Source organism: Streptopelia decaocto (assembly GCF_964273445.1).
Source record: "Streptopelia decaocto genome assembly, chromosome: 1".
Classification (NCBI taxonomy): Eukaryota; Metazoa; Chordata; class Aves; order Columbiformes; family Columbidae; genus Streptopelia; species Streptopelia decaocto.
Genome location: NC_138663.1, coordinates 104,225,095 through 104,251,246, shown reverse-complemented (window position 1 = coordinate 104,251,246; position 26,152 = coordinate 104,225,095). Strand labels below are relative to the sequence as shown.

Genomic DNA, 26,152 nt, shown 5'->3' with positions numbered 1-26,152 from the left:
TCCTATGGAAAGCGCCACAAAATAAATCTGGCAGGATTTTTAAATTGCATGTTATTGTGAAAAGAATAAAAGCAGCAGTAAAACCTGGAATTACTTTACAGTGGGCTGCAAGGAGACTCTGATTACTAAAGAAAAACAATCATCACAGGGAGGAGGGCAGGTTGGAGCAGAAGCACAGAAATAACAGTACACTAAGTAGCCTAGGCAAAACTTTTAAGCAAAATATCCTCATAGGAAATATTTGATGCTTTGTCATTGTCTTGTTTTACAGCTTTAAAGAACTAAATTGCATGGTAGAGAGAAAGAACTTCTGGAATAACATTAGGATCCAGGTTCTCTTTAAGACATAGTAGCAGAGAGAAGAGCAGTATACTAGATCATATAGTTTATCTTCATAGAAGAAAACCTCAGCTTTCTTGTTATCATTTATCCTGTACTGCAGAAAAATTCCTTGAATGTTTGGGATTGTTTTGGAAAGTTTTGAACCAGAAGAGATCTGCGGTTAGTTTTGTCCAGTGTCCTGGCACTAGAAATGGTTAATGTTAGCTCCTTTAAAACACTATTTGAAGAAGGAACAGGTGCACAGCATGGAAGAGTACGAAAAAATTGTTCCTTCCATATCTTTTTGAAGAAGACAGAAGGGAAGCAGAAGCAGCAGTGAAGAGGCTTTTTGACTGGGAAACAGTGAGCTGGAAATTTAAGTGGAAGTGAAGCAGCATGACTGATGGTGATATTGCCATCCTTAATCACACAGTGCAAACAGCAGAAAGTAAAGCACCATAAGAAATGGATATAAGGTGGCTGTAAAAAGATGGCCTGTGAATTATGAAAAGGTTTCTAAGCAAAACAACAGAGTATTAAAGAACTTTCTAGTGGGAGCAAAAAAAACCTGAGGGGTGTTACGACAGAACCTTGACCCTTTGTGTGTGAGGCTGCACCATGTAGCTGCATTTAATAACAGAAGACTGGACCTAATGTCTGAGGAGATCCCTTCCAGGCCTAATTACTTGAAGCTTGTTTTCCCCTGTGTTTTGTGTGTTGCTTTCATAATCTATCTCTTAGTGTATAAATAGCTGCTATATGGTAATGCTTGGTCTTTTAGGAACTGTTTTATTTTTCTCTCAGATATCTGTGGGTGCATGGTCTGAATATACATGCATAAATATATATTTGGAACCAAAATGATATGAAAATAACATGATAGTGGTTGTTTCCCCCTCCCCCCTCCCTTACATGTCAGTACAGGTTTATTATTCAGCTTTTAATTACATCATTGTGCATATTAAGGTTGACTCACAGGATAATTTTTCCTTAATTTGCCTTACTGACCTTCTACCTCTGTTGTTAGTTGCTTTTTGCTGAAAAAGTTAAGATTCCTGCTGCCTCACCCTTAAATTCACACATGCTAATCTGTTTTCTGAACTCCTGTGTGAAATCTTCAATAAACTTTCTTTCATAACCATTGTTCTACTATTTTCTTCCTACATCTGATTTTTTTTTTTTTTTTTTGACATCTATCTTGTAGATCACCCATATTTTGTGGGAGTTCAGTTCCACCCAGAGTTTTCCTCAAGACCTATGAAACCTTCACCTCCATACCTTGGACTGTTGCTAGCAGCAACTGGGACACTCAATGCGTACCTGCAACGGGGATGTAAGTTGTCTCCAAGGTAATCTTTCTTCCGTACTTGCCTGCAGTTTGAGAATCACATTTTTGGAGGGACTATCCCATCCTTCCATTCAGAAGTCCGGAAAAGGAAAAGGAATCCTTCATGTATTGATTTACTTGTTCCTGTGCATGCCTAACATAAACCCTGGTGTAAAAGTATCTTCTCTAAGCAGTAAGCACAGTGCCTGATTTCTTCCTTTTCAGAGGCTCTTGGGGTTAAAGCCAGATACGTACATTATAACCAGAATGAAGTAAAAAAACTGTAGTAAATTTATGTGAAGTTAATGGCCTCCCATGTTAACTTTCATGAACACTAATTTCACAGAGAAAGGGATTTGCTAGAGGATCAAGCAACGGAGTGAAATTCTAACCTAGTTGCATTCAAATTATGATAGTAACAAAAAAGAAAATACTGATTTTATTTTGCAGTCGCTAAATAATCAATACCATCTAGCAGAGACAGGCCTGAAACAAAACAGTTGGGGTACCTACCTTTAGACTTATGGAAGGGTTTGGATCTAGATCAAAACTGTATGGTTCAGCCAAAGAAAAATCCTTTGTTCCACTTGCCTTGGACAGAGAGTTTTTGGGTTGTTGAATGTAGTAATAGTTTTTAGCCAGTGTTAACTCTTTCTTTTTTATTTGAATGATATTAATAAGAGTTACAATTTCATTACAATAACAATAATAAAGGAATCAGAGGGCAGCCTAGGGTCCAATAACAACAAACAAACAAACAAAACCAAATCCAAACAAAACAAAAAAAAATCCTGCAATGACTGAATAATAACAGAACAGATTAATCCCTGTCTCTCTGTCTTACACTTTTCCTCTAAAGAAGGTGCCAAATTTATTAGTTGGGTTTTTTTTTTTTTTCACATTTTTGGTTGGTCGGGTTTCTTTGTTTTGTTTGTGTGTGTGGTTTTTTTTGAGTGTTGCTTTCTGTTCTTAAAATGAGGTCCTTTTTCCTTTTCTTATGTGAGAATTAGAATTTTTATTGAGGTTTCAGTAGCAAAGGAAAATGGCCACGCCAGACGAGATCAGTCTATTTGGCACCCTGCTCCTTAGGTTTATCAGTTGTCTTTCAGAAATGCACTCTATCTTTGCTCAGCCTGGCCAATTTTGCAGTGATATACATACAGAGAGAATTTCTTTCTGATCTCCAAACTACAGCTTGGTTAGTATATTCCTGTTATCTTAGCCTGTCATTGTTATTAGTGGTCATAACATTATCTACCTTTTAAAATTCATGCAGTGCATTACAGAGGTCAAATTTTGTGATGCTAGGCAGGAGGGGAGTCTTCAAGCGCAATGGTCTTCAATCTCTTCCTTGTGGGAGTGCTCTGTGCCTCACAGTTCATCTTGTTTTCCAGGCCCAAATATCCTTCCTTTTTCTGCTTTCTCCCATGTCTATACTTGTTAGTGTCTCTGAGATAAAGAAAAAATACTTTTTTTAAATGAGTGATCTGCATGTGTCCTGCTAATTTAAATTTAAATCCCTTAGTGTTACAGCAAATATGTCTTCTAACCTTGACTTTGTTTCAGCAATTAGTGAATGAGCTGCGCTTACGCTTAATTGAATTAATATATAATCAATAAAACGTATAACCAACTCTTTTTCTTCATCTTCATTCAGTAAACTCCAACCAACATTTAAACAGTTAGCAAATACAAAAATTCCTACCCCAAAGCTTTGTATATAAAAATACAAATTTTACCATTTACAGCAATCAAGCAAACCCTTCTGTCTTGAGAAGGAGCATTGGAATAGAAAAAACATTTGAGCCTAAAAGAGGAACATTTTGCAGGGAAGAATGTTCAGGAGGGAATTTCAGTGCTAATTACAGCACACCCACTCATTTTCATATATCCACCTGCTGAGTGGAAAGGATTTCCAATTTAAACCTTTAAACCCCAGAATGCTGGTGATTTCATTGAACAGCAAAGCTAAGGCTGATTGTCTGCACACCTCATCCGACACTGCCTACATGAGTTGTAGTCACACTGTTGACTTAGAGCAGGGATGCAACCTGAAAGAGAATTTGTGGAGACCAGCAGGTTGAGCAGATTACCTAAATTAGGCTATTAAAAACACTAAAAAGAGAACTAATGATGAAGTCCTGAGACAAAAGGAAATATGTGTTTCAGAATCAGATTCCTAACAAGAAATAATTACCCCAGACCACTTAACAGCCCCAGAATAAGGATGCAATTTTACAACATCTGAAACCTGGACAGAAGCCCTAGCTTCTAAGCAAAGCAAACAGTAAATTTAAAGATGCATCACACCTCCCAGGAGAGTGCTCTAAATAATTAGAAGCGAATAAACCTTCTCATAAATTTTTGTGAGGCCTAGTCTGGTAGACAGTCTGACAATGCTTACACATAGGCATGAGCATACCTAGTTTGAAACTGGATTGCAACCTCTGGGGTAAACTCAGCTCCCAGGAGCTTTGGTGTGTACAGAGACAGTCAAGAGCTGAGCAAAATGTTGGAGTAACTCAGTAATAAGTCATTATGTAGTTACCTGAACTGGTAGTTGGGCACCTAAGTTGCGTTTGTGGTTTCAGCCTCTCGTGCTTTATGGCACGAGTGCGTAACCATTGAGCAAAGCCATGCACTTCAGTTCTGCATGAATGCTTTTAAATCATGACCTTTTCCAAATTTTCCCCTGGAAGTACTGAAGTCACCATTTCATAAGGAGCTGAGGGAGGTGAGAGGCTGCCAGTTTACGCATTTCATTTTAAAGGACAGAGAGCACTAGAACCACAGGAGGTAGTCAGAAAGAATACAAAACCTACAAATATGCTGCTTTTTAGAGAAACCAAAAGGTTTTAATAGAAAACTAGTGGATGAAGAGCGGAACTTCAGATGTAATATTGGCTTTTAATGAGTCATACAGAATTACGCTTGGAAAAAGTATTAAAAACTGGCCTATCTTGGGGGACAGTGTCATATGGATTGCAAAACCACTGATGTACAATAAAGCCATGTTGCTGGTGGTTTGTGAGTTTTTGTTTGCTTGTTTGTTTTTGTTTTGTTCATTTGTTTTTCTTTTCCCATAGCAAGTTTAGAATCAGCAGGCTTTGTTTCTTCTTTCTCCTCAACCAACATTGCTATTAATGGTCTGCAAGAGCAGCCACAGTGTATTAATGATATTTACGAATAGTATCTTTTAAAGAACAGGAAGCGCTCTTCAGAACAAAGAAATAACATAAAAAAATAAAGAGTATTTGAAAACCTGAGCTGAAAATACTGAAATTATGTGGAAGAGAGTTATATATTATATAGGAGAAGAGTTACAGGCTAAAGCTAAATAATTTAAATGCAAATGTCCAGTAGATGGGAGGAAATGTAGGAAGTGAGAAATGTTCATAGAGGAGAAAGTGTGGGCAACTAGGGCTGCCACCAAAGGAAATTTTTGCAAGTCATCAGTGAATATGCCAATGGAAGGCAACAAAGCAATGCCATCTAGTCACAGAGTCATCTGTTAAATTCTGAGCAGGGTATGAATAAAAGATGACTTATGAGTTGCATTCAGAGACAAACAGCAAAAGTGGCCAGAGGACAGAAGGAGTGGTGCATAAACAAAAATAAAAATCTTCAGAAGACTTGCCCATATGGTGCTCACTGCACTAACATGTCCAGCTGCCTCCCAAACCAGCTGTGTAGGGAGGTTTGGGCAAGCACCTATAAACAGATCAGGAAAAAGCCTGTGTGGCACGTTGTGGTGTATGAGGGACAAAGGAGGTATGGGCAGGGCTATCTCTGATGAGACCTTATCCCCAGCCAATAATATATCTGGGACAGCATCCTATTTCTGCCATTGCCCAAATCCAGACATTTCAGAGGAATGTGAAAGAAATCTTGTGGCTTGAAGACTGCCGAGAGAGCAGCAAGAGAGGGGCTGCTCCACAAAAGAAGACAATCCAGGAGCCAGGGGCAGTGGCTGTACTGGTAGGGGTAAGTGTCCTCACCAGCAGGAATCAGTGCCACAGTCACCAAAGAAGCCAAGTGGACTGGTTCCAGTGATGGTCACCATGTCCTACAGACAGTCAGTCCAGTGCAGAAGTGTAAACTGTTGAGTCAGGTCTGAGGTGAATCTACAGTCCAGTCAAAAAGTGACTACAGAACTACAGAGATAGGTACAGGTATGCCTGTGACATAGCTCAGACCAGGGCTGGGGGCTACTGTTCCTGGGCCCATGGGTGGAGGCCCCAGGTGAGGATGGCCAGGGCAGCTAAGGCCTGTTGGTGCCCTCAGATCTCTTACCAAAAACAACAGAAAAAGTTTTAAAGTAAATCTCTTCTCAACCATAGTGATACCTAGTGATGAACATAGTAATGGTTAGTTATGTTAGTTACTTTGTCATTTCAATGTTAGGTGTTTACAGTGTAGACACTTTGAACTAGTCAGCACAAGTCTTTTTCTGTAGTTACTAAGTGAATATGCACTTTAAAGGAGCCAGATAGATTGTAGTGGTTGAGTGGGTCAGAAGCACCCTACAAGTGCCTGTTTCTCTCCAATGACTGTAAGAACTGTTGTATCTCAGATGATGTCTAAAGCTGTATGAATTGAATCCAGTGCATGATACTCAGCTAAGAGTTTTTTATCGCCCAGATATATTCTGGCATCTTGGTTGTGATTTTTTTTTTTTTTAATGCTGGGTCTCAATAAACCTGTTATCCGAGGTGCAGTTATGTGACTGCAGATGTCTGGCAGGTTGGAACTGATGAGTCTTAGTTATGAGGGATTCTTTAATGAAATCAGGTTTCATGGAAGCATAGGATCGTATAGTGATAGTGATGGTGATGATAATAAATGATTTATGATCATACAATGATTATAAAAATACGCACTGAGAAATATGGGTGACTGCTATAACCATTGCGCAATCAAATATGCATTTATTTTATATAATGTTTTAATGACTATGATAGTGTCACTTTTGGGGGGGCGAATAAATAATTGAGAGATTTCTTTTTGCTAGGTTCTTGAAAGTTATAACAATTGTTTGTTTTAAACAGCCACAGCCTGTACTAAATAAATTAATAACTAACTTATCTTCAATTTGCAATGAGGAAGTAGTACACTTAGCTTGGCTCCTACCTTTGCAGAAAAACACGTTACTGTAACAATTGTTTAAATTGCTTACGTTTCTGGAAAATGACTTTTTTGTCAATTATACATTAAAAAAGGATGAAAAAAAGCCCCTCTCAAACTGTGACAAGTACTTTGTTTTTAAAGAATGTTGATCTGGATTTTCCAAATGAAACAGACAGACCATTCAAGGAGTACCAGTTGCCTGTGTTTCTTAATAAAAACACTGAAAGCAGGCAGTTTGGTACTTTTGAGCAGCTGTTTGAGAAATACATGTTTAAAATTGACTTTGAGTCTTAATTTTAGTGGGTTTGCAGCTGATGTTTTTTGCTGAGCTGATGTGTTCCAACTTCATGCTGTGTGGCCCCAGCTATCTGCCGTCTTCTGTGCCACACGGGTAGGCAATCTTCTTATCTTGCTTCCTTCTGTGCTTTAGACTGATGCACAGCAGAGCTGTGATGATACCTCTGTCAGTAGAACAGAGAGATCAGAAACGGGCGTGAATTCGGTAATAATGGAACACATGCAGGGAGAAGCTCTTTTTATTACTTGTGTCTTGAGAAGGCGGGGATCTGAGGATGAGTGAACTTCAAAACAGAACAAAACCCTTTAATGTAATTTCTCAGCAGAGGATGTTTTTCTTGCTCCGTCTGGGAACCATGTTGCAGTTCACTGCAAAGTGAAATATCAGCTAGGTACTGGTTGATATTGCACTTTGCAGTGAATGTATTTCCATTAATTACAGGTAGATTAGGTGCAAGGATCAAAGTGACCAAAATCCTTCACCTTGAAAGCTGAACTGACTGACTAGATGCAGTAACGCTGCATACTCTGAGTTTTGTTCTGTTTTTCTCTTGGCCACATCTTTATGCTCCAGATCCCGTGGAAAAAAAAATGACAGAATAGAACTGCTGTGGTGGCCTTAGATCTGCTCACTAGCTCCTTTTTGCTGGAGTCCGCTGGGTGAGAATAGTTACAAACAAGATGAAGTCATTGTTGGGTTCCTGCCCAAGAAAATTACTAATTAATTTGTACACAAAATGAGAAAAATTGCTGAAGCACATTTTTTCAGTTGAGAGCTCAATGTGAAAAGGAATTTCATAAAGGAAAAGCCAGGATTATTTGATTTCCTACCACCACCACTTTCCTACCCAGCACATTTAAGTAAGATTACATAGTATTATCAGCTGTGAGCACAAAATATCCATTTGGTTTTCATGTTTAATATCTGTGTAGCAACTCCGTGTAATTTGTAAGGAAATACACATTTATTCCTTAAGAGAGGTGATGGTTCATTTGTGGTTAATACCACCTGGAGTTTTTCTTCAGATTACACAGTTTGTATCACAGTAAATCTTAACAAACTGGACATCAGAACTGGTTTGAAGCTATAGCACCCAAGTGCAGATATGTCAAGATTCATGAGTCCCTGTTTGCTTTCAAGTCCACTGGCAGCTTAACTCTTGAAGAAGTTCAGGTTTCCTCAGAGCCCAAGTTGTTCTTGTTAACATGACACCACAGCTTCTGGGGGTGCTTAGAAAAGATGACATTCAAGCAGCTGGAACTGTGAGGCTGACAGTTACCTGATTCTGAAGCCCAAGGGCTGATCTTTACCTGGGTATTTTCCTCTACTTTTCTTACCACTGTGGCCTGCCTGTTAGATATAACACTGATTTACACCAAACAGAACATCTATGAAGTAAGGGAGACCATGATGTGCTGCTGCAAAAGTCAAGAATATGATGACAAGAGCCCTTCTCTGAAATGTGGAGTCAAACCTTGTACTAAGTTGGGCAATGTGGGAACAGGAACAAAATGGTCATTGGCCTCATAAGTGTTTTAGTGTCTGGGCCAGTGACTGGCCAAGTGACCCTCAGCCTGAGTAGTTGGAGTGGTAAGTCAGTAACATGGCAGGAACATCCAGCATCATGCGACTGCTTCTATGGGTGATTGCCTGTAAACCCCATGTAACTGGGTGGGGGAGGAAAGATGATGAGGGTGCTGGGTGGGGACCAGCACTGAACTGTCTGCAAGAGATGAAACTGGGCAGTTCTCCACTCACCTTGTTGGGCCCAGAGCATTGACTTAAGCATCTGTCTCATGTACTATGTTGTATATAGAACTCTGATGTATATTTTTAGGCTGTGACTGCTGATAACAAAAAATGTCCTCTGAAGACTTTGGGGTTAAACCAGAGCTATCATGAGATTACGCAGCTCTCTGCAATCACAGTTTTACCCTCTGTTCTTGGGCATTTTTTACTATTTTGCTGTGTTGTGAAAATGCAAAACTATTTTAATAATACTGAATTTTTATTCCATGTTTCCGTGGGTACTTTCAGAAAGAAGTAAGTACAATGTCGGTGATGTTGTCTTTGTCTGTGTGCATCTGGCATGCTTGATCGTACTGTTAACAACACTTTCCTCACTTGAACTGTGTAATTGTTTGCCAGCTGGTGAAATGATCAAATTGAGAATTTCTCACTAGCCTGATATGATACACTCTTTATAGGAACCACATCAACATGTCTATCATATGAAGAACAGGCAGAATGCTGTAGGCAAAGTCTTAATGTCAGAACATAGAACAGTTGGGATATCTATGCTGTCTTGTACAGAATTTGGTACAGTGGTTTGCTGTAACTGTGGGAGGCTTTCCTAACAGGTAGATAGAGGCAGAAATTAATTGAGATGACTGTTGGTGCCACTGTTCCTGCCATACCCACTCTGTTAAAATGGCTGTGTTTTTACATAATCTTTGATTTTTTTTTTTTTTTTTTTTTTTGCAAAGGAGTGAATGTGAAATTCAGTCTACCAAGCAATGCTCAGTAACAAGAACCAGTTTAGCTGAATGCAGTTTGTTCTCTGTTCCACACTGCAGTTGAGATCAAAGATCTCCAGCTGTGGGGTTGCATAGTTCCCCTTCAAACATTGCACAGCCAGCGGTCACTGCAGCTCAGCTGATAAGGCTCTGTCTAGGTGGGCCATGGGCTGGTCATGTGCTTGATGTCTCAGCAGGAGATCATGCCCAGAGGTGGGGAGCGTGATGTGGCTGAGGTCCTGTTGGCTGGAGGACGAAGGTGTATGTGATGAGTGAGATGTGACAAGACAGGTGCGCAGTGGCTGAGATAGAGCTGGTACCCAAGGCTGACACTGGTCTATCCATGCAAATAAGATCCCTACCTGTGCTGTGTTAACCATAACCTGCTCTCTGAAGTCTCACAGAACTGAGCAGAATGATTGCTGCTCAAATGTGCTTGTCGGTTCCCTGGCCTCCCATTTTTGGGCTTCTGCTCTTGGGAAATTCAAGTATCTGGAAAACACACCATAGAAGTGAAGCATGGTAGGTGGGAGTTGAGCTGGAGGTTCTTCTGAAGAGGTGCAGTTTGTTCACTTAAGATAAACCTGGAAACTGATAGACATCACAGGTGACTGAGAATGTGGTTTGTGGGCACTCCTTTCTCTCAGTTGCTGTGGTGATTACTGTCCTTCACTGTCTTCTTGTTCTAATCACTTATAGAATGATCACTTGCATGGCAGTTTGTTCTATGAAAACCAGTCTACTTCTCTCAGGAACCAGCAGAAGGGAATAAAACCTCACGAAAAACTGTCAGGTGCAATGAAAATGATTTATGTTCTGACTGGAAGAGAAAGAATTGTAATTTAAGTATTAACTGAAGCATTCGGAGTAAATAAAGTTAAACTTATCTTTTTCTTGGTCAAAACAATAATTTTCTTTATCATAAAGGAGAAATTCCTTTTAGTCTTGCTCTGAATACCTGTTATTCTCCTTGTTGTTAATCATGGTTGCAGGCCTACAGCACCAGCAAACTATAAAATTAATGTGCAGGATCTAAGCAAAAAGAAAATGAACATACTGTTTATATGGTAGAATCTTTTTTCTCATCAGTTCTCAGACTCCAAACCAAACCTGAGTGCGAGCTTAAAGCAGTTTTCTGGAAATGGGTTGCATTTGAGGAAAGTGTTTTTCATGTGTGTCACCTGGGTTGGTGGGTCTGAAATAAAATTTTTGTTTTAAATCCTTCTGACTATGTAATTGCTTTTAACAGTGACAGCTACAGTGACCTCAGTGATGACAGCTCTCCAGAGAAGGAGTTTCCTAACTCAGAAACAAGCTGAAATTATTGTATGAGGTCACAGAAATGGATGATGCTGTTGAGGTAAACTGGATCATTTTGATACTGCTTTATGACATCCTTTCTTCTAGACTTAAAACAGGAGACAAAGTTATCTTGATTCTCCCTTTTGTTTCAAATCCTGTCTGAGAGCTTGTGTTTTCTTTCTTGCCTGCAGCACTTAATTATTTTCCTCTTCTGCTGCTTAATTCTGCAATTGAGTTGTTAAAGTCTGCAAAGTGTTTTGGGTACAGCTTGTATGTAGGATGCTGTACAAAATCAAATTGTGTTAGTATTTGAAGGTACAATGAAAATACATTTAAAAGTTAAGTTTTATTTTTTTGTTACTTCAGTTAGCAAGTTTGGATGACTTTGAGTACACCATGTTGACATGACTTTTTGTTTTGCCTTAATATTCACCTGCAATCAAATTTGATGCGTTGATACAACAAAGACATACTGAGAAAAATACTTAGGTTTAATCTGCAAAATGGCATATAAAAACAATTTTTATAAAATCATAGCTTTCTTTACTACAGGCTGTGTCAAAGTGATGTTGAGTGTTTACAGGTGAAAAATAACCAACGGTAGCCATAGATTTCTGTTAAGTTTGGAGATCGTATTTCCTGTGGGCCACCTGACCTCCCAAGGGTCTGGGCTTGAATCTTAGCCTTAATCTTCCGTACACGTATTCATCAGAGTTGTGGCTGGTGTGGTACCCTGATGCTAGTGTACATTCTTGCTTTTCAGTACTTCTGAGCTCTTCTGTAAGCAGGACACAACTTTCCCCTCTCATTTTATTCCCCTCACATGTTGTAGTCACTAAGCAGCTGTGCCAAAGAGTTGGTTAAGGCTGCATATGAATGATGCATTTCAGCCTGATGGTCTCATGATTAAAATACTGCCATGAGATGCTAGAAATTGGAGTTTAGTCTGTTGCTGCACCGCGGGCATCTTCTGTCTTTTTTAGTTTCTTTCTTTTCCCCTCTCATGTACCTCATGTTACAGATAATAATGCATCCCCAAGTCATGAGAGTGGAGAACAGAATATTAAATGATTTCATGACTTGATGCATGCAGTTACAGTACTGATGCATGTCTAGAATGACCAAAAAATAAGCGAAATGTTCCTTTTCACTCTTGCCCGTCTCCTTTCCACCTCCAAACATCACTGTGGCTTTGTTTCTTGAGACTGACACATGGTACAGGACAGCCCCATTAGCTTTGATCTTGCTTTCCTCATGTTACTTATGAATGGTAATTCTCTGTTTACCGTTCCAGTTGTGGCTTTTTCGATGCTTGGATGAATGTACTTTTGTGATGCTTTTAAGTTGTTTTCAGTAGTGAAGCTTATTTTGTTTGAACATGTCACTAGTGGATGCTAATTGTGTTCAACAGAATTACTCTAGAAGAGATTAAGTAACTAATTCCAGATATAAAAGAAGGATAGAAGCATTGGATTATTTTTATCTTTATCTTAGAGTTAATTCTACCCGTTAATCACAGTTGGGTACACTTGTAGACTATATTTAGCTTTGTGGTTTTGCTTTATGCTGTTTGGCCTAGATGAAATGAATCTACTTGTAGTATTTACCATAGGACTTCTTTGAAAGTCAGTCAATGGATTTGATATAAGCTGACATAAGCATGAAATAAACGGAGTTAGGGAAGAAATATAAGAAATACTTTTAATAATTTTTTTTTTCTGCTTATTCCCTTTCCCTTTCCTCTCCCCTCCTTTTTTTTTTTCTTCCAGAGAGTTGGGAACAGGATGCTACTGAATGCAAGAAAGTAGAAGAGTAAGCTCCTTATGGTCCTCATAGTCTCCTCCTCCTATACTGTTTTCAAAAATTCTCTTTACAGATGGCAGTTGTACTGTCCTGTAGCAAAAACTGTTCTGTATAAATGCTGTTTCTCTTCAAAAATGGCAAAATGGTTGCGCACCTTAGCTGTTAATCATTATTGATCCTATCCTGTGTTTCAGAATGATCTCAGGTGAATATGTACTAATTCACTAGTTCATGACTGTTCTTGATTTGAAGAAAGATTTGATTGTTTTCAGTTCGCCTTAGAACAGGAAGATAAAATGCATTGGTTCTTTTGAATGAGAGGGAATGCACTAAAAAAAATGTAAGGGAAAGTTGTCTTGTCTGTGAGCGGTAGAGAACTGTTTCAAGTTTGTTTCCCTTTTAAGCTTGTTGTATATATATATATATATGTTTTTTTTTTTTTTACTCTTTTGCTGTTCAATATGTACAAAAGGAGAAATTGTTGCTGTATTCAGCTCTTTGTCATTATAACTATTGATGTTGGTTACACATCTTTTCACTTTGTTCTTGTAAGTGATTTAACTTTACAAAAGTTCGAGTTTATTTACTCTATTTCTCCTGAAAGGCTGATAATACCGAACATAATTCTGACCTACAAAATTACAGAAGTGATATTAGAAGGCAGTTTTGTGTTTGTATTTTGTAAGAGAGAAAGTAAATACACTCATTTGTTAAAATGTAATTTGAACACTTGTATGAAAGTTTTGGAAGAACCAGTCACAAACCTGGAGTATAGATGTGAACTAAGGTTCACCCTTGTTTTCCCTCATCCAGTGACCACTCCATGGTCATGGCGCTCATTCCCCAATGGGATAGAACAGCTTATTTTAATTTAGAAATCACAAATGACAAATCACTGCATGACAATTGTGGACAGCCCTGCAAAGCCAGGACTGCAGCTGGAATCTCTGAGACAGAAGGGGAAGGCAAGAGGTGCTGCACCATGTTCAAGGCTCAATCCCATTAGCAGTGTGGCATCATTAGACCTGTCATAGAAGCGGGACCTCAGCTGTGTAACTGATGGGCTCCAAATGCCAGGGACACCCTTTCCTATAAAGAAAACTTCCGAATTTTGAGTTTCATGTTTCGTTTTGGTTTGGGGTAAAGAGACTTTTTAAATTCATCAAAAGGTAGACATCTGTATGAAAATAAAAAGCACCATGTCCCTTATTACAGCTTTGTAAAACAGTAAGTTTGAGAGCTTTGCATTGCTTTAGAAAATCTCAGGTTACACAGTCGATTTATCTCTTCACTAAATGAAGCTTTAATAGTAATGAAATATGAAGTGTGTTCCTGTGGCAGTGCTTTTCTGAAGTGGTTTGCAAATGTGTGCCTGAGAAACAGCAGGTATTGGCAGAATTGGTGTCACTGTATGTCTTCCCCAAGGAGAGGCACTGGCCACTGGTTTGTGAAAGTGAAGCATTTGTTAAGGTTGTATGCCGTGTGCAAATGTATTTTCAAATATATTAAATTGTGTTATTCAGAAGCATTTAGCTACTCTGTTAAAAATCATGGTACCAATTGTAAACTGTGGTGTTAAGGAGGGAACTTTTACATTTAGTCCCATTGCAGTTGTATTGTCTGTGAGATGCTGTGATTTATTCAAAAAAACTGAGGGGACAAAAAGACATACAGCCTGGAGCAAAGCCAGAAACAGCACCTTCATCTCCCAGCACCCTTGCCAATCCTCTTCCTGCCAACTGTGCTACACAAAGTGGTGTCCTAGAGATAAGCACATCACTGTCATGAGGGATCCATCAGCTACTTGAGCTGACAGAAGCAGCAATGCGCCATTTCCGAAATCCAAGAAGGCAAATGAGCCTTTTCCAGCCAAATCCTGCGCTGCATTAGGAGTGTTGCCGGCAGGTTGAGGGAGGGGGTCCTTGCCATCTATGTTCAGTCCTGGTGAGGCCACACCTGGAGTACTGGGTCCAGTTTTGGGCTGCCCAGTACAGGACAGACACTAGAGGGAGTCCAGTGAAGGGCCACTAAGGTAAGTAAAGGACCGCAGCATCCCTCCTGTGAGGAGAGGCTGAGAGTGTACTGGTTTTAGTGGGGATAGAGTTAATTTTCTTCATATCAGCCAGTACGGGGCTATGTTTTGGATTTATAATGCAAACAGTGTTGATAACACAAGGATGTTTTAGTTCTTACACAGCATCAAGGCCTTTTCTGCTTCTCACACCACCCCATCAGCTGGGGATGCACAAGAAACTGGGAGAGGACAAAGGCAGGACAACTGACCCGAACTGACCTAAGGGATATTCCATACCATATGACATCATGCTCAGCAATAATAAGCTGAGGGGAGAAGGGGGGGTGTGATGTTCAGAGTCATGGCATTTGTCTTCCGACATCACGGTTGCACATTGGTGAAACCCTGATTTCCTAGGGATGGCTGAACACCTGCCTGCCAGAGCTCAGGCTGTTCAGCCTAGAGAAGAGAAGGCTCAGGGGGAAGGGAGGAAAGGGGAGATCTTATCCATGTGTATAAGTACCTGAAGGGAGGGTGCAAAGAGGACAGGCCCAGGCTTTTCCCAGTGGTGCCCAGTAACAGGACCAAAGGCAATGGGCATGAACGGAAACACAGGAGATTCCCTCTGAACATCAGGAAACACTTTTGTACTGTGACAGTGACTGAGCCCTTGCACAGGTTGCTCAGGAAGGTTGTGGAGTCTCTATCCTTGGAGTTATTCAAAAGCTGTCTGGACATGGTGGTGGAGAGCTAGCTCTAGGTGGCCCTGCTTGAGCAGAGGGAGTGGATCAGATGAGCTACAGAGGTCCCTTCCAACCTCAACCAGTCTGTGAAACGAAGCATGATTGTCACAAGCAACCTATAGCTAGGCTTCTCTCACTAAAGAGAGAGGATGATACAAAGAAGCTAAACCTGGCACACACAGTCCAAAGTCTGAAGAAATAATTCTTAAGCATGGACAGAGGACAACACTTGAAGGTTGACTCTTACCCTTCTGAAGCAGAATGTTTGTGAAGTGTGCTTTTGCATCATTTCAGACCTTTCATCCTGTTGCAGTAAGGACCTTCAGTGGAAATGCATTCATTTACATTTTTATGTTTCCACCTAAACAGCAGTCTAGCAGATAGCAGTATTTTAGTGCTGTGGCAGGACAAGAAAGACAGCCTGCTAATACAGAAATACACACCAAATTTTAACAAAGCGAGATTGCTTTTATGCTTTTCATTTGCATGTGAATAATGGAATTTTGATCCCTGTAAGGGATAATGATGAATTAAAGCAGTTTGCTTTGGTGTTTTCATTCCAAAATGGGGCATGTAATAAAAATGATGTAGAAAGAACAATATGTTTATTCTGAGGGCATTTGTCTGTACGTTGTGTTATCACGTCTTGATAGACTTGGATCTGTTATTGCTCCTTGGGAAGCGTGAACTGTTTAACAGGTAACCTAATGTACTAAACTGTCTAGGTCAGTACCACAGGTTAAAACTCTTTAGTATATGCTTAGAGCACAGCAAGATCTGAAATCTGTATTTTCCATCCTGTGTTGGATGGAAACAGTTGACTGTTTCTTAGGCTCAAGGGCTGTATCTGTAGTAGTAAATTAGGGCAGGGACAGTAGTCTCTTTTCAGTCCAACTGCAGTGGCTGAAATTGCTTCCATACAGCTAAACTTGCATCGACATATGGGAGTGAGTCCAGTGAAGGACCATGGAGCATCCTTCATATGATGGAGCCTGAGATAGCTGGCATTGTTTAGTCTGGAGAAGAGGTGACTGAAGGGGGATCCTGTCAATGTTTGTAAATACCTGATGCGACGGAAATGAAGAAGGCTGAACCAGACTCTTTTCAGTGGTACCCAGTGGCAGAAGAGGCAATGGGCAGGAATTGGAACATGAAAAATTCTACCTAATGATAGGAGAGAACTTCTTTATGGTGCAGGTGGGTGAACACTAGAAAAAGGTTGTCCAGAGATCTGATAGTCTCCATCACTGGAGATGCTCCAAACCCACCTGAACACAGCCCTGAACTTGGTGCAGCTGACCTTGCTCTGAGTCAGGGGTTGGACTGGACAATCTGCAGAGGTCTCTGCCAACCTCAACTGTTCCATGATTCTGTGAAACTCACCTCCAAAGAAGAGGGCTGCATTCAGCCTGCCTGCTGGGTAAGGTCCCTAGTACATGCTGACTCTCAGAAAGGTACCCAGGGGAGAGCACTAGATACCCTGGGACAAAGCTGTGCTGTATTTTGCCAGAGTGGATGATCATGTACCTGTTGTTCCTGGGCATGTTCTGTGAGCCTTTGTAGTTTTCTAGCCTGGTAGCTAAACAGCTCTGTCTGGGAAGATCAAACTTAAGAACCGTTGAGTGTTGGGACGATCTGTTGGAGCACGACACTTCAAATCCATACCTTCCTCGTCCAGAAAGTGGTCCTGTGCTGATACACCAGCTAAGCTCAGGTTTTTCCTTACAGAAAGTTTGGTAGCTTGGTTGCATTGGACAAGAGGCTGTGCTTGTTTGTGAACAAGGGGAGCAGCATCCAAGTTTGGATGTAACTCTGGGGCGGGTATTGCACTTAACTGATATGGTGGACAGAGCTGTATCTTACTGAATATCTCTAGTCAAGTATTGTGTCTCAGCAGCATCAGTTCCTGTTTCACTGTAACCTTTACACATTAAGTCCTTTAGCACCTTCTCAACATACTTTAACATATACTACCTTGAAGCTGAGGTTTCTTCCCTGGTTTATGTGGCAGCTTGGAGAGATAACCTTCATGTCCTCAAGTAATACCTGCATAGGTTGTATATGATGGAGAGTCATGTATCTAAATTTTTCTGAGACACTGAGGAGGATCCACTTGGCCAACCAGACTATTCCTCATTTGTGGAAGGGTGGGCTGGATCCTGCACTAGCTCGCTGTTTTTCCGAAGCCGCTGAAATGGTCCCATATTCATATCACACAAAGTGTGACTTTGTTGATTACAGCGTGATACCAAAAGCTTCCAGCCACCTGGGATTTGTGGGAACTGGGTGTCATTCTTCTAAATTCCTCTGCAGGCATCTAAGCTCTAGCTTGCCAGGAAGACACTGGAGGTTTTGAGCAACAGCTTGGAAGTAGAGGCTGAGTTCTCTGCAAGAACCTATGTAAGCGGGGATTGCAGCCCTAAAATAAAGGAAGTTTCCAGGAAAGAAAAGGCAGATTGGCAATGACAAGGGTCAATGACCACTGCCCAAAAGGGTGTGAAGGAGGTTAAGGGAGGATCAAGTATAAGAGCAACAAATGACTTACCAACCTGAGCTAACCTCCTTGTGGGAGCAATGGTACAGTTACCATAGCAATGCAAATGAAAGGTTCTCCCTGAACTCTGTGTGTGTCTCGGTGACAGTAGGGAGTGTAATTACAGCATACAGGACAGCTGAGTCAGCTTGGCTTGCAGCTGGCAGGGAAGCCAGACCAGCACAGAGGTGAACAGGGACTGTGGAAACCTACATGGGACTGGCTGAAGCTCATTTCCCCCAGCTTTGCTGTTTGCATACGTGAGGTGTCTAAAATTTGCTGAGAAAGGGAGCCGGGTGGATCAAGGAGGGAACCAGAATAACATCGCCTTCAGGAGAGCTTGTGGCCTCCTCCAGCATCCTGGGGAAACTCACTCACTGCAACTTGACAGGGAAGCAAACAGACTATAATCCTTTCTGTACCTGGGAGTAATACCTCATCCTTGTGCACAAGCAAGAGGAGGCTCCCTCACTTGGGCATCTGCGTGAGAGTTGTGACATATTTCTGTGCCTCAGCATTTTATCCCACAGAGCTTCATTTTTCCATGCTAGCACAGGGAATTGGTAGCTGTTAGCTTTGTGGTAACTTCCCAACTCCTCTTCTTACCAGTTCTTCCTGTCCTCACTGTTGACATGGTCAGTGCTTTGTTCAAAGATTTGACTCATTTGCCACATTAACAGCCTTTATATTTTAATGGCGATGAACTTAGTGTCTCAGATCATGTTCTCAGCACCATCTAGATTTTTCAGGTATTCAACTGTATTTGAGTTGTTAACCACGTATGCCATCAGAGTGAAATGAATTAAGGACTCACCTAAAATAATGATATGAAAAGAATCTATGTATTTTCTACTATGTAGGAGGTTCATATTTGGGTAATTCCCCTAAAATGACTTAGAATATTTACATAAGCACCTATTAAATATCCAAAGAAAATGTCTGCATTGCCTCACTTGGAAGTTCATTCTGAGTAGCAATTCCAGAAGTGGACCAGTTCTGTCGTTTGTTATTTGTATACAAGTGAATCACCTTCAGTACTGTTTGGTTCATTACTCTTTAAAATTCCTCCAGGATTGCAGGGTCTTAATCCTGGTCTGACCTAGCTGACCTGCTCCTAGAATAATGTCTGCTGAGCTGTCTTTCATCTTGTAAAAACTGTGTACTTTAATCTTTACACTTTGATGCTTTGTTTGTATATGAAATATTTCCTCTACTCGTCACATCTTAGTTCAGTTGAGGAAATTGGTTGCCTTATTGGACTCCTGGTAACATGCTGTCACAGATTTGGAGCAGAGCCTAGAAAACCAGCTTTGCCTGAAGTATAGGCAACATTCTGTGTTTCAGGAGTGCTCCTGGAAAGGCAAGTCTATCTCTTCTACCTCTATGGGCTCTCTATTAAGAATTTAAGAAACTCAACAGTTGGAAGCTGTCAAGTTAACAGCAGCATACTTTGGATAACCTAAGAACTGACTCCAGTCTTGGATTAAAGCATAATCCAAAACTCCATATATTTAAAGGAATAGTTAGGGTAGTCTGCTCTGAGCTTCTGCATAACATAATGTCACCCAATAACAGCTTCAATAAATTCCTGATTTCATAGAGTCAGTCTGAAAAATAAAGCTATGACCTCAGGTGTCTTTTAGTTTGAATATCACTCTTGCTGCCTTTGTAACAAGTTCCTCATTGTCTAAATCTAAATTAGAAATTTGGAGTAATAATGCAGTTTTGAAGCAAACCCTCTCCATTTGTTACCTGTGATTATTTTCCCACAGCAGCTGTTGTGCGCAGCACCTCAGTTCCTCTCAGAAGAAATAAAACTGAGGATCCACTCCAAATGCTGGCATGATTCAGTTCTGAACACACCTGGGGAGGCACACTGCCATGGGTGCCTCCAATGTTCATCTAATGAGTGTGTGGCAGTGGAAGGCTCTCAAACCATCGAGCGTGCCTGCAACACTGGAAAGGACTCCTGTTCTATATGAGTGTTGTGTTCACCTTCCTCTCAGCCATATATATATATTTTTTAAATTTTTTAAAACTTCCTCAAACTTCCACACAGACCTCCTGCTCTGAGTTGCTGGGACTGTATTCCAATGTGAGACCAGAAACCAGGTAGCACAGTGCTTGAGTCACCCTGAATGGCCTGATCTGGACTTCTTTGAGGTTGGTAAGTGTCCTACTTGAGAGGTGGGACATAATGCAAAATGCAGCACCACAGTCTTTGTTTTAAAATATGTCAACCATGCTCATCTAAGCACCTGTACAGTATCGGTTTACCTAAATGTCGATGCCTACATGTGAGCTACTCACTGCAGAACCTTTTATAATCCACAGAAAAAAAAACCTGGTGCTTTTCAGTCATCCATAGCAGATCAGATGAATCACCTGCGGATATTGCTTTATTCTTGTCATGAACCTTAAAGAAGAGCCTGGCCCAAATGGCTCAGATATCTGTATTTGATCAGATGATCCTCCACCTGATGTGTGGGTGCTGAAATGGGGATTAGTCACTACAATTGGCTCATCATTTCTAATCAACTACATTTAACTGGTTCCCTTGTTTTGGAGGATTAGGTCAGCAGACTCAACCCTGGGTAGCCTAAGCTTCACCAGAATACAACATTCCTTCTTCCTGTGGGCCTCAAACCATCTCCGTGTTAGTCAAGGCCTTGAATTTAGCAACTCCTTCTTGCCTAAGCCTAGCCATGATCCTCTACCAGTGTCTCCCCAGTGTGCGTGCTCAGGTAAGTGTTCTCTGAATGCCCTCGCTGCACCCAGCTCCATGGAAGATGTGGCATCAGCATCTGCTGTTGTGTGTTATCACGTAGCGTGCCTCCTTCCCCTGCCAAATAATTACCCCTTTCCTAGAGTGCTCCCCTGGCAAGTAGGAGATGTGGCCAATTTCCTCCTGAGTTTCCAAGGCAGTCAGGCCCCCTCTTCTTTGGGGGTTGCCCACTCAACAAGGTTTGAACCAGTTCTCAGTGCCCATGTTCCTTGCTGTCCTAACAACGCTAGGGCAGCCTGCAAAAAAATGCATGAGCCCTGTGTTGGAGAAACAGCAAGTATGTGATTCTGTAGGTGAAGCAGCAGGAGGTTTCTTGGGAGGGAGGGAGGCAGGGGGAGCACCTGAGCACAGGTCTTTAGACTGTGTATGTATTTTAAGTAGTTACTGAACAAAAGACAGAAACGGTAGTTGGTACAGGAGCCAGTGCACAGGACCCCCATTTGCTAAATCATAGGTTAAAGAGCCCCTCTTGCTTTCTTATTTTTGCCAAATAACTCTTGAACCCTACTCTCTGGGGTGGTGCAGATTCAGCAGGAAGAAGTGACAGCACCTCTTTTTGTCTCTTTAATGGCTGGAACTTGCTGCATTTCTGCTTTGTTATTATCTTTGCTGGTTCGTAAGAGACTGTGGCAAGTTCTGCTTCTGCTTGTGCCAGCCTCAGACTGGGGAATGCTCATTGTCTTCTCCTCTGCTGGACGTGCTACTCATTCATCTGTCCTACCCAGGATTTTAATTTAGTTTATTCCAAAAGGGATGGAAGGAAGCTTGTAAACATAAAAGAAAACTGTTCTCAGCATAGTTCCAATGCCAGCACTACCTTGAAAAGCTTGAACTCCTGTTAACATACCTGCCTAATAACATGCCTTGGTTGTCTCAAGGTTTGAGAAATTGAATAGGCATCCAAAATTTTGAACAGTCAAAACATTAACTTCTAAGGCTTGTGGCTGTCTAATTGACTTTCCCTGTGTTTAGTCTTGGAAGCATAATGTGACATATTTTACAAAGATTGGTCAGTGCTAGTTTATAGTTGAGCATAAAGCAGATTTCCAGTTTAGAGTTGTTTCTGTGTACTCTTACTGGCAACGTCATTATTATTGCCAGACTTGTGTATACAGGCTTACAAGGATACCGCTCTTGGGAGCATCTCCTTCCAGGTTCCCGTAAGCTTTAAGAAAGGTGTTTGACTGACAGATGTTTCTCTCTAAATTGAAAACATAAAGATCTCCTCACTCTGTGAAGTTAGAAAGCATCGCAGTATTGTGAGTAGGGGAGAATCAGAGCTCCTGAGAGGCATGAATTGGGAGGTTTGCTGCTGGCATAGATGAGTGAATTAGGGATGACATTATACATGTAATGATCTACTTTTTCCTTGGGGTAATGCAGCTCCAAGTTCCCTGGGAACAAAGACATGATTGCTTGTTAAATTGAGAAGTGTGTTAAAGTAGTCCTGGGATTTTTGTCTGGTAATAAAACTGAGTTTTTTTGCTGTTGCCGGGGTTGGGTTTTAAGAACTGCACCAGTGACGTGAAGTCCAACACTACGGGTGCTTTGTGCATCCTGAGACTTGCTGTGCTCTTCTTTGTCTTTTGACTCACAACCCAACAAAGAAGGACACCCTATATAGTCTCCTGCGCTATCTTTTGTGAACATTAAAATATCCCAATATTAGAGAAAACATTATTTTCCTTTCTGTTCTTCCCCATAGAGTTTTCAAATATTTGACTCAGAGGGTCTTTACTGCCCAAAAGATTACATTGTAACGTAGCCTATTATGCCATCTTCTTCTTCTTTTATCTCATGTCATGCACTTCACATATCTCAGCTCTCAGCATCACTGTGTGAGAGTACTGAGGAGAATTTTAAAGGGAGAAGCCTTTGTGTTTGGACAAATAAACATTGCTTCTGGTAAAATATTCTTGCTGTTTTTTTTTCTGCTCTCTCACTCCTCATTGAAGATTTTTGACCAGCTCAGTCTGAGGGCTTACTTATTTATATGCTGTTTCTAATTTCTCTTACCCAGGGCCTTTTATCTGTAATTCCCTCTAAAAAGAGTTTGAAGTCCTCTTTGATGAATCAGCAACTGGATGTCTAGTGTGCTTTATTCTGTGTTTCTCAGCCAGATCCCATCTCTTCTTAGTTTTATTACTTTAAACCTGCAATCTACAGTGAAGACAATGTTGCTTTTTTGACCAAAGTATCTGTAAAGCTGGTAATTCATTCCCAATATCACTCTATGTCCTGCTCCTTATCGCCATGACTATGCAGTTTCTGAGATACCTTTTTTAAATGTAGCTTTAGTAACTCTGACCTGTATTGTAGTTTGTCAGATAGATATATGATCATATATACGATCTGGAGAAGGTGCCTTCTTACTAGAGTGCACAAGTGAGGACTGAGAGGTGGGATTTTATTCCTCACAACATGACCTTAGGTGAATTTGTTAGTGTGTGCCTCAGTTTACCTAGATGAATGTACTTTGGAAAGCATTGTGGATGAGAAGTACTATGTACACATTTGGTGAGATGAAAAAATAATTGATGAAGGGTTGTATTTTCATACTTAATGACCTAAGCTTAGATATATTTTAGATAACAGCTTCAGAGCCAGATATAGCTATTCTGGATTCAAATCAGAATTTATAACTTCAAATACCAAATGAAGTTCATTCATCTGTCTGTGTAACTTACATCAATGTGCCCAAAGGCAACATTTGGCCCTCTCCTTTCAGCTAAGCTGAAAATGGTAGGGAAAATATACTGGCATTAAGAACTTAATTGCTTTAAAGCTAAATGACCACAAAGGATCTTCTACTGCTGACCCACAATTAAAGATTTGTGTGTTATGGTGAATCTGAAAATGAAAGTTCAGCTTTGGAGAATGACCTTCTATCTGTTTATTCTATCTATTTAATAATACAGAACTGAAGCGCTACCACAGGATAACCATTTTAGTTGCCTGAATAAATAGCTATTCAATAATGGGTTTGTTTATTAAGAATCCAATTCCAGAACATAATCCAGACTTTCTCCTTCTCTCATGAAATGAAATGTCACTATTTTCTTCCTAGTTTTAATTTATTCTACTAAATTAAAAATAAAAATCTTATTACAAGTGATCGTTTTAAAAACTATTCATGCTAGTAATATTATTTGTGGGGGAATTCCTTATTAGGGGGAACCTGGAACATTCTTGCTATCGCACAGTCTGACTATCTTTACTACCAGTGGTTTTGTTTATTTTTTTTTTCTTTTCCATTTATTTGTAGGAGATTCCAGTCTGAAACTAAAATAAATGCTGCTTATCTTTTAGATGCTGTTTTCTTTAGTCATCTAGAGATGGGCAATATCACAATGACACATTTGTCAGAATTCCCCTCTGATTTCAGTTGCTGCCTCTAAGCTGTGTATTTTGGCTTCAGATTACTTCCTCCAGCCAAGGAGACTAGAATCTCATTCTGGCTTAATTGAAATAAAAATGCCATGGAAACTGTGAAAAGGCGTTTCCTAGATGTAAAATCCTAGCCTTGTTGAATCCAAATACTGGATAAACCTACTCCGAAGATGCCTTGATCTACTTCTGGTGTAATCATCATCCGATACAGTGCCTATGCTGAATGTCTTCCATATAAAACCTCTGAGGATTCTGCCATGGTAAAGATCCCCGTGTATCTTCCATTTTAAGCTTAGAAAGCTGAGAGCTATCTGTCTCAGACCCAACACATTTTGCTTGTCAGGATCTGATGGTTGGCTGCAGGCACTCACTTGGACACAACTAGGCCGTTTCAGAGGGTCACCTGAAAAAGCAAGTCCCTATAAGCTAGTATGGCTTATTAGCACAATACACTGTTATCTAATCAGATGTTTATATGGAAGAATGAAGCAAGATTAAAAGTTACATACATATAATTTTTCTTTCAGTAAGAACAAGTGTTCTAGACAGCTGTGGGAGATATGTATTATATTTTGGAGCAGGGTGTGCCGTGTGTGAGCCCATGCCAGAGCATTCTCATTACTACCAGAAGTGAGGGGTTAAGCCCCAGAGCCGTTGCCTGTGACTCCAGGCCAGATCATCTCTGGCTATGACTTGCCTTGGCAGCAGCGCAGGTCAGCCCAGCCTGCACCGGGCTGATGCACTGGCCCAGCTCCCTGGTGCTTTTGACAGTAATAACTGCCTTTTACCTAGTTATTTCTATCCTGTTTCCACAAATCTTGGAGGAACTTAACATTTCTGACACCCCTGTTTCTTTGTTGCACTTGACTGAAAATTTCACGAAAGTTGTGAGAAGCTCACTGTGACAGATTGAGGAAGAGATGAGGAAAAAATGGTGCAGCTACAGAAGTATCTTTTTCTTACGAAACAGGAAAAAAATTATTATTATTGTATTTTTTAACATCCCAAATCTCTTATTACCATCATAGCCTCATGCCTTATGGCATCTTGATGTGACAGAGCTCTTACCATAAAGACCTTATAATTTGTTTTAACAAGATAGACAACAGAGACAAGCAATTCTGAAGTGTTTAATATATCACAATTATGTTTTCAGAATTGGAGTCCAGAAGCTGTCTGCTGTCATGTATGCTTATAGTAATTTCCATTTAGTGCAGACTTAAAAATCCAAATATTGAACGTGGTTATGTGTAACTTATTTGGGAGAACGGGACATTATAAAAAATCTGCAAGTGCCAGTCTACCCTATGTACAACTATATGCCAAAGCGCAAATTACACTGTAATGTTACTTAACAATGCAATGAGCTGTAAAATAGACAATTTTTATGCAGCTGAGCCCTCAAGCTTATTCTTACTTCGAAGGCATTGCTTTCTTACTGTGGAAACAAATAAGTGAATAATATACATATAGCTTTCTTTAGTGTTCGTTATGCTGCTATCATTTTTGACTAGGGAGGACAACGAGATAATCTAAATGATATAGATCACTTGTTTTCTTCCCTAATAGGAAAGATAATGAATGGCTTTGTTTTGATGGCCTTATTGCCTGCAAGATAATGAAATATCCCAGCATGGACTTCATTAGACTTTCTCTAGTCTCACTGTGATACTCCCATTAGGAGGCCAAATCTCCAGTTTGATGTAAATGGAACCAGATATTTCAGAGAGTTTCTCATGCTGTGAAAATCTAGGCATGGATGTCACCAAAGCAGTCGCTGAGTCTTTAGATCAAGGCTGGCTTTGGCTGTGAGAGCCAGAAGCACTAAAGAAGCTTATCAAAGTGACACAGTTCATGATGCCATAGGTGTGAGGCTATGAGAGCTTTGGCATTTTAACTTCCTAATCGTTCACAGGGTTCAACATTAGAGAGCATGTGCTGCCTAAATATCCAAATACTCGCACTGGTTTGCTGGCTTCCAGGGGGTGGTGAA

The 26,152-nt window shown here is 40.5% G+C and overlaps 1 protein-coding gene across 4 annotated transcripts in view; it reads left to right on the top strand.

Annotated features, from left to right (window-relative positions):
* The window catches only part of CTPS2 (CTP synthase 2), a 76,936-nt gene extending 62,717 nt beyond the window's left edge, over positions 1-14,219 (top strand). For 3 of the 4 annotated variants that reach the window (XM_082058002.1, XM_082058001.1, XM_082058004.1), the window contains exons 17-19: positions 1,526-1,670; positions 10,839-10,949; positions 12,661-14,219. In XM_082058002.1, the coding sequence (XP_081914128.1) occupies positions 1,526-1,670; positions 10,839-10,908 (215 nt within the window). In that variant the 3' untranslated portion in view covers positions 10,909-10,949; positions 12,661-14,219. The remainder of the gene's footprint in view (positions 1-1,525; positions 1,671-10,838; positions 10,950-12,660) is intronic. The other variant, XM_082058003.1, reaches the window with a different exon arrangement.
* Positions 14,220-26,152: the final 11,933 nt, after the last annotated feature.